Source organism: Urtica dioica, chromosome 10 (genome assembly GCF_054948205.1).
Source record: "Urtica dioica subsp. dioica isolate 48M chromosome 10, U.dioica_male_clone48M_v1_H2, whole genome shotgun sequence".
Lineage (NCBI taxonomy): Eukaryota > Viridiplantae > Streptophyta > Magnoliopsida > Rosales > Urticaceae > Urtica > Urtica dioica.
This window is the reverse complement of record NC_142765.1, coordinates 22,437,006-22,445,440: the sequence shown is the minus strand read 5'-3', so window position 1 is coordinate 22,445,440 and position 8,435 is coordinate 22,437,006. Positions and strand designations below refer to the sequence as shown.

The 8,435-nt window shown below is 42.1% G+C and overlaps 1 protein-coding gene and 1 long non-coding RNA gene across 2 annotated transcripts; both read left to right on the top strand.

The window, feature by feature from the left end:
* The first annotated feature begins 186 nt into the window (after positions 1-186).
* LOC149384091 (uncharacterized) lies at positions 187-2,994 on the top strand. Its single transcript, XR_016301915.1, has 4 exons — positions 187-293; positions 1,056-1,168; positions 1,535-1,628; positions 2,606-2,994. It is a non-coding gene; the product is annotated as an uncharacterized LOC149384091 (long non-coding RNA).
* A 2,182-nt stretch (positions 2,995-5,176) lies between these two features.
* LOC149384090 (Nucleic acid-binding, OB-fold-like protein) lies at positions 5,177-7,966 on the top strand. The gene is made up of 4 exons (XM_089628215.1): positions 5,177-5,548; positions 5,637-5,863; positions 7,304-7,404; positions 7,732-7,966. The coding sequence occupies exons 1-4, from the start codon at positions 5,261-5,263 to the stop codon at positions 7,809-7,811; spliced, it is 696 nt and encodes a 231-aa protein (XP_089484341.1). The 5' UTR covers positions 5,177-5,260; the 3' UTR covers positions 7,812-7,966.
* The last annotated feature ends 469 nt before the right edge of the window (positions 7,967-8,435 follow it).

Sequence of the window (8,435 nt, the reverse complement as noted above, 5' to 3'; positions counted from 1 at the left end):
ACTCTGCCCTATCTTCTTCTTCCTCACATCACTCGGCCGAAAGAACCAGACAAGGAAAAAAACAAAACCTCGAGCTCAATCTTCAGCCGTCACCAAGCTTCACCATCACCGCCATCCTCTCTCTCACTCTTCTCCTTCATTTCTTCTTCGCGCGTCACCGAGCACCGAACCTCTGCGCGCGCTCCGGGCCGAGAAAGAACAACGCCGCCGAGAACCGCCGTGACGCCGGAGCAAGGAAAAAACACCGGGAAGGACGCGAGAACCCTCCGAGGAAGCTAATCTCACGGGTTAAGGTGAGAATTTCGTTTCCTTGAATGAAAATCTCATGAGCTAGGGTTCTTAGATTCAAAATTTGGGGATTTTGAATCCGGGTTGAATTTGGTAGAATTTCTTGGTTTTAATTGTTGTTTGGACTCGATTAGTGAGGTTTATGACTTGAATTTGTGGATTGAACTCGAATTTCCTTGGTTTGGTAGTGTTTTAGCCGAAAATCTCATGAGCTAGGGTTTGATTTGGGGTTTTTGAATTCCTGCGTTTCAATTGATGTTTCTGAGACGTTTTTAAACCTGTTTGAAGCTTGGGTTTTGACGAGTATAGCTGTTTGGAATTTTGTTGAATTTTTGGACGAATTCTCTTTGGAAATTGCTCTTGGCCGTGTGTTTGTTTTTCTGGAGTTATGTTTGGTTGAAAGTCTGATAGATGTTGTTGTCAGTAAGAGGCTGTGATGATAAGTTTGTTGACCCTGGATTATGATTTGGAAGTGTTGTCTTGGTTAAGTTGTTGTGACCGTGTGTTGTTGTTGGCCGTGTGATTAGTTTGGTTTGAAAGTTTGATGGTTGTTGTTTGGTTTGGTTCTGTGTTTGGCCGTGAGCTATGGTTTTGGCTGATTCAGTCTGTTTGTATTATGGGTTTTTCTGAGCCTCGGTTTGAGTTTTGGGATCGTCTGTGTTGAGTCGTTGGTTAGTATGGTTTCGGTTTGGATTGGGTTCGGGATTTGAGTTGTGAAACTGATAAGGGTTTGGAATTTAAGATATTAACTCGTCGTTGGATTCCAGGTTTGTATTACAGATCTTGACGGACGAACGGGAACCAGACGAGTCAAGAGCGACGAGATCAGTTTCTGAAGATATCAAGTGATAGAGTTATCGAAATAAAGCTCGATTAACTCGTGAGTTTTAAATCGCTTATAGCGTTTAAATACTCTTGGATATGTACTTTCAGTATTTAAATAAATAATTTATAAATAATTTATTTAATGATGCTTATGAATTTAATTTAATTATTCGTTTGGAATTCTCGGTTATTTTAATTTCGGATTATTTAATTTATTTAAGACTCATGATTACTCGTTGAACATTATTTCGTATCACTCTCGATATGAGGATACGTGAGTCTTGAATAAACTTCCGAAAAACCGGGGAATAATAAATTAAATTCCCGAATTCCGAACCAACTCTAATCCCGACAACGAACCCTATCCTCTTTAAGTAAGCTCGAATCCATTAACTAACAGATGTTCAACTCCGGATGCTAGTTCTCTCGACGTTCGACAAGTGCCAAGTGTCTCGAAGAACGTGTGAAGCAAGACATCTTCGGGAATCGTCAAGCTTTCTGTCGAACAATTCCGGGTAAGTGTGGAGACATAAGTCAACTACTTACCAAGGGTATAACCCTGTTTGTTTGTGCATTTGCTTGCTAGTAAACAAGAGGAGGTAAAAGCCTAAAAATGAATAAACTCGAAAGTTAAGGCTTCGGCCACTCTTGCTTGAAAACTTAGCTCGGGTTCGCCCGTTAGGTTCAAACGCTGACTTGAACCAGCCTTGTTTGCTTTGTGTGTGGTTAGACTTCTCTTCTAACTCTAGGAAGTAGGTTAGAATCGAGAGGACGGAAGAGCGATAGACTCTCAAATTCAATCGAGAGTAGAGAGTTCGAAAGTCACATTTCGAGCTTTCAACTTATAACACTAAACGAGCTTCAAAGGGAAACAATAATTTCTTTCGGGGTTTATCCCGTCACGCTCTTCCGTATATAAGTTTAACGTGTACGCTGCTAGCTGCAGTGTACCCAAACTTTAAACTCGTGTCGGTGGTACTCACAAGTCCCTGACTTGTGCTTGGCGGGCCATGCCGGTCCGTGCGCCGAGTACTCGAAGCAATGGGTGAAGGTCGCGCATCGCGAGCTCATTGCTTGCTGGAAGACTCACCGGAAGCTGCCTTGAGCACACCGGGGCGTAGTGGGTGATGGTCGCGGTTCGCGAGCTCACTATGCCAGAGACCAGTGGCGCTGACGTCATGATGAAGGAAGTACCACTAGTGGATCCCAGACATGTGTTAAAACTTATATCAGTTGACGACTGCTGCTCGAAGTTGAAAACTGGTCTCTAGTCGGACCGGAGGTTATAGCAGTGAGGAGTGTATAACCTTGCGGGACGGCTAGTATTCTAGGATGCGCGCTCATTAGTCACTTTTAGGTGATAGCTGCATCCTGCATTCTTGTTTGCTTGTTCGCACGTCACATGCTTTGCATTAGCTGCTTTTCTTTCATAGGCTAGACTCCCGCTTGCTGAGTCATTCGACTCATAGTTTTATGTCCCTTGGTAATGTAGATAAGGGCAAGGCGGCAATGTAGACAATCGAGAAGGAAACCGAGACGGGACGCGTATCTCTTGACCTACGGGCTATGGGTTCTGGCTCGGGAAGTAGACCTCTATATATATAATGTTTTGAATAATATCGACTCTTCCTTAAATGATATCCCGTGTATATATGTAAAGTCGGGAGCTTCTATGTACATATATATGTAAGTATAAGGGTCGATATACGACTTCTAGTTCTGAAAGAAAAACGAAAAATTTCCCGAGATTTCCGATAACCACTTTTGTTGTAAACGTTTCCGCACTTTTAATAATATTGTATTTCGTATATTATATGTTTCATAAATTATATATTTACTTTAAACGTCTTGTTTACATTTCATTATTCATATATGATATGCTCCCGCTACGTGATGTTGGTTCCGTCGAGTCGCGGCTTGCGGGCGAGGTGACGACGCTCGCGGGTCGTGACACTTGGCCACCTTTGTCATTATAAACCACATATTTTGGTACATCTGAAGTTGTTGGGGCATTGCATCCACCATGATCTATGATGTCCCTCAAGTTGGTGGGGATTCCTTATTGAAATGTGTTCATATTTTTGTTGTTCCTAGTACCACTTAAGGTAGGTTATTCGTTGGTTGACGATATTTTAGTGGCATTGGGTTTGAATGGGCACCAGTTAAGCGAGCACTATGGCATTGGCGAAGTTGGTGATTTCGTGAGGCGGTGTTGATGTTAAAATCTTATATGGGATGGATGTGTATCCTCGTATTGAGTATTATCAACATACACAAGTCCCTTACTTATAGCGTTAATTTGTTGATGCAAAAATGTGATAAACTTTGAATTTTTACTTTGTTATATATATAAATGAGATTTTACAATGCAATAAATGCAAGAGATACGTATTGTCAGTGTTTATATGAGAATATCCCGTCAAAGACACAGTGATTAATCGATAAGAAAAACTATACGAATATGAGAGAATGCCTATAGTGAAATCTTAAGAAAACTTGTTTATTGTGAGCTTGATCGCTAGACTTGCATTTATAAAAGGCATTCTAGCAGTTATAAAGGTCGCGGGAAGTTGTAAAATAACTTCCCACGTCGCTAATAATTTATAGTAATAAAAAAATAATTTATATTTTATTTATTTTAAACAGAAGATTTTTTTTTTTTTTTTTTTAGGAAACGTGGTCGGTGCCACGGAATATCATAAAAGCTCTCACGTATGGCGGAGGAAAACCGTGGTTACAAGGAAAAGAAAGAAACAGAAACCAACGGTAAAGAAAACATAAACAAACTCAAACAAACAGGGCCCTAGGAGGCCGTGCGGGATCTCAACTCGCGATCATCGGCCCTAATAGCCTCTTCCGAAGAAGGCGGGACTAAACCCAGCCAGGTCGAGGACGAGTGATGGTTAACCGCATAGCGCGCTAGGTTATGCGCTGCAACATTACAAAGACGAGAAATATGCATAATGCGAAAAACCTCAAGCTCCCTCACCTCTCTGAAGATGCGGTGCAAGATCGTCTCAAGCTCTGTCGCAGTCGTTACGCCCTCATTGATCATCCTCACCACCCCCAAGCAGTCAGACTGGATCTCCGCTCTCCTGCCACCGACGTTGCGAACTAGGTCTATGCCCTGGAGGACAGCATACGCTTCCGCAAGCTGGGGGTGAACCCCCTAGCCAGGAAAAGCGTCTGCGAGGCGATCACCTCTCTGGTGTGGTCTCGAACTATACAACCGACACCGAAGCCTCCACGGTCTCGAGCGAGAGCCGCGTCGACGTTAATCGAGAGGGTCCCATCCGTAGGGGGGGTCCATCTGGGGGTCGTAGTCACCCTCGTGCTCGTCGGAGTCTCCCCCACCGTAGCCGCTCTGTACTCCTCGAGGAAGCTCACCGTCCACTGGACTAGCTGTGGCTGGCTCCAAGCTGATCTCCCGGCCAAGACATTGTTCCTGTGGTTCCAAAGTTCCCAAATAATGGTAATGAAAAGCTCATGGAAACGAACCTCAAGGGTCTCCGTCGCTCTGAGGATAGCGTCGAAAACATCGCCGTCTCCGAAAGGCGGAAGAATGTGGCCGAAGCCCATCTCTTTCCAGACTCTCCTGCTCCACCTGCAACCCCAAAACGCGTGGAAAACAGTCTCGCTTGCCTCCTGACAGACAGGGCAGCTGTCGTCAGAGGTGATCCTCTTCTTGGCTAAGACTGCTCTGGCCGGGATCTGGCCTAAACAGACTCGCCAACAGAAGAGTTTCACCTTAGGGGGAACTCTCAGCTGCCAGAACTTCGTCCACCACTTCTCCATCACCGTCGGATCTGACGAGCTGACGAGCGGAGAACTGGCTCTCTCCATCGCGACACGGAAACCGCTCTTGACGGAGTACTCTCCGTTCTCAGTTAAACAGAAGATAGAAAGGCTCTTTTTTTTTAGAAGGAACAAAAAGCTAAATGTCATGTTTATAATTTAGTATTATATTTGGGGGCTACTTGTCTAATTTTACGAAGTTTTAGGGGTGCACTGTTCAAACTTTAAAGCTAAAACCCTAGAGTAAACCCTCACAAAGCAACTTGCAATAAAAACCCCAAAACCCTCGAAACGGTCTCACTCACTCGCTCGCTCGCTCGCTCACTCACTCACCGAACAGACCGACGCAGAAATGGCGAGTTCAATGGCTGCTCTGTCTCGAAGGCTCTCGCGAGCTCTCTTATCGAACGCGAAACCCTCTCACCACCACAGCCACGTGTCACCTCTCGCCTTCTGCACCAAGGCCTCCGGCGAAAGCGGCTCGGAGTTGGAAGACGCCGAGGCCTTCTTGTCGGACCCCGAGGCCGATCCTTCCGAATCCGCCGCTCCGGCGTCCTCGCCGGCGAGCGAATCCGACCAACCGCAACGCGTTTATAAAGAGCCGATCCTCGAGAAAGGCCTCGACATTGGAGTCTTCAAGGTAAACAAAGCAACCACTGATTGTGGAGTTAGGGCTTCGAGTTTCTTTTTTTTTGCTGTGATTTCAGTGTTGTGATGTGTGTGCGTAGGCGGTTCTGGTTGGGCGAGTGGCGCAGAAGCCGATACAGAAGAAGCTGAAGAGCGGGATGACTCTGACGATGTTGTCGGTGGGGACGGGAGGGATGAGAAACAATCGGAGGCCTCTGGAGAACGAGAGCCCCCGAGAGTTCGCTGAGAAATCCTCCATCCAGTGGCACCGCGTCTGTGTTTACCCCGAGCGCCTCGGGGACCTAGTCATGCAGCAAGCTCTTCCGGGGTGAGATTTCAATCCCAAGACTTTTTTTTTTTTTTTTATCGTTCTCTTTCGGTGTTGAGATGAAATCGGGCCCGAGATTATAAGTATAATAACCCAATGGTTTGACATCATTTATCATTTGATCAGTTTTTTTTTATTTTTTTTATTTTAAATAATGAGACTTGACCAGATCGCGAGCTAATGCTCTCATTTCTAATTGAGCTTGAAATGAAATCTCATGATAGTTGAGGTTGATATCAGAAGGGCCCACAAAGCCGAAATAAGCACCGGTCTATCTACTCCTCTCTTCACGAATTAGTTTTGAGATGGAACCAAATGAATATGTTTTGGTTTAGCCTGGCTGATTTTCTGTTCATGGCCATTCAAGTTTGTTGAAATGAAAACGATTTTCTGTGATTATTAAGTATAACCCAACAGCTTGGTTATCTGTAATAGTTTAAGAATCTGTAATAGTTTAAGACTATTGGTTAGGCATTATCAGAAAATACAGTGAGGCCTGCCTTTGAAAAATGACCATTAAGACGTTGGTGAAATAGAAATGAAGTTACTAGAGGTTTATAGTCAAGAGGTTGAGTTTTCAATGGTGATAATTTTTTTTTTTATTATTTATTAATGAAGTCCAAAGGTTGAACTTGAAGGTTTCTCTGCTGATAACCAGTCTGTAATGCTTTTTTGTGGCTCTCTGTGACATGCAATGATTTTAAGAACTTCTCTTTAGCCACAACTTATCTGAAACCTGGGCTAGCACGCCTTTAACTTATAACGGAGATTCTTTTCCCAAATTTTTATGAAGCTTTTGTTTCTTCTGAAATATAAAAATAAATTTCTGTTATAGTCAATGATTATTGGTTAAGCATAATTTAGAAAATATACCGAGGCCCGGCATGGAGAAATGACCATGCCGTTTTGGTGAAATGAAAACACCGTTATCATTAGAGGTTATGAAGTTAAAGGCTTGAGTTTTTGTTGCTGGTTCTTGATCTTTACTAGTTGAATATGAAGGCTTGGTTGGGATTGTTTAGTGTAGATCACGAGCTCATACTTTTATCCGATGTTGTATTTGTAAATAAGATTGGTGGATTCTGGTATTTTGTTGATTATTTTTTTTGGCTGTTGCTCTAGGAGAATAGAAAATGTCCACAGGTAGTATTAGATGTATGATACTTTGACTATGAAACTAATCAGGTTTTTGTCTGAAGTGTAATTTCTTGTCAGTATTGAAAGTTTTATTACAGTGGATTTACTGTTATGGAAATTTAGAAACAAGAACTATACAATGTCATCTTTGTTGTTTACAGTCAAGTAATGTTTTATTGTATTTTTATATATTTTCTGTTCTGTTTTATACAATCTGTGTAAATTCTGTTGTTATTTAGCACTTGGTTTTCCTCGTCTAACTATAATGGTTTCTGAAATAATACCCTGATACTTGTCATGCAGTACAATGCTATATGTTGATGGGAATATCGAGACTAAAATTTTTGCCGATCCGATAACCGGTGTTGCTCGCAGAGTGAGAGAGATAGCGATTCGTCGAACTGGTACTGAACACTTCTTCACATCCTTTCTAGAAGCTCAGAAGTTTTTCCAATTTTCTGCTCTATATATATATATATATTTTGTATTAATTTTTATTACCCGCTTGGAAGTTTTCAAGTGCTACTGATGTTTTTATTCTTATGAATAATAAAAATCATACATCACCCTTTAAGACCTGAATCTGAAAATTGTGTTTGCATTGGTGCTTGTTAATTCCTGGAAAATGGTTTATTCTGCTCACTTTGCAAGTTTAATTGTTCTGTTAAAATTAATAATTCGATGATCTAAAATCAAGGTGGGAATTTTTTTTTTTTTTTTTTTTTTTGCAGGGCGTGTTGTGTTTCTGGGCAAGTCGGACGGTGCTGGTCCCGCACCAACTGCACCAGAAGTGCGAAGTGTCGCCTATTAAGAGGTTTTGATTATTGTTTCTGAAGTTTGTATCAAATGTTTAGATTTATGGAGGAAAAGACTTGTTGTGGTGGCATGCCTTTCTATTGTAATGTTGTCCGACCCCAACATCTTAATATCAAACATATTATAAAAATTATTATTATTTTGTGGTTCGCATCGCCTAGTCTTTAGCACTGAAGATGTAGTTTTTATTAGAATATTAAAATATTTTATATTACTACTATATATATAATCTTGTCAGTATTATAGATACTACAATAATCTCTTCAGTTTTTAGCAGTCCAACGCTATTGTTCTTATCTGATATGGTATCAGACAGAGCGTCTTAGGCTACCGGTGATGTCTTTAATCTAACCCGACTCCAAGCGTCTGCCTCGTGTTTAGAAAACTGGCTGACATATAAAAAAGAAAGTTAATGATAGAAGGCAGATTATAGCCGATGATCGCTCCATCGACATGGACGAACCTTTTTGGACCGGCATTGAACACACGGCTAATATTCCTCGTGGCCCATATGTCTTCCGTTCTTGTCGCACTGTTCTGGTCATATGGGACGCTTCCCGTTTTCTTGGTACCATCAAGGAAATCGGGAAAAAAAAACAAAAAAAAACCGTTTTTCTAT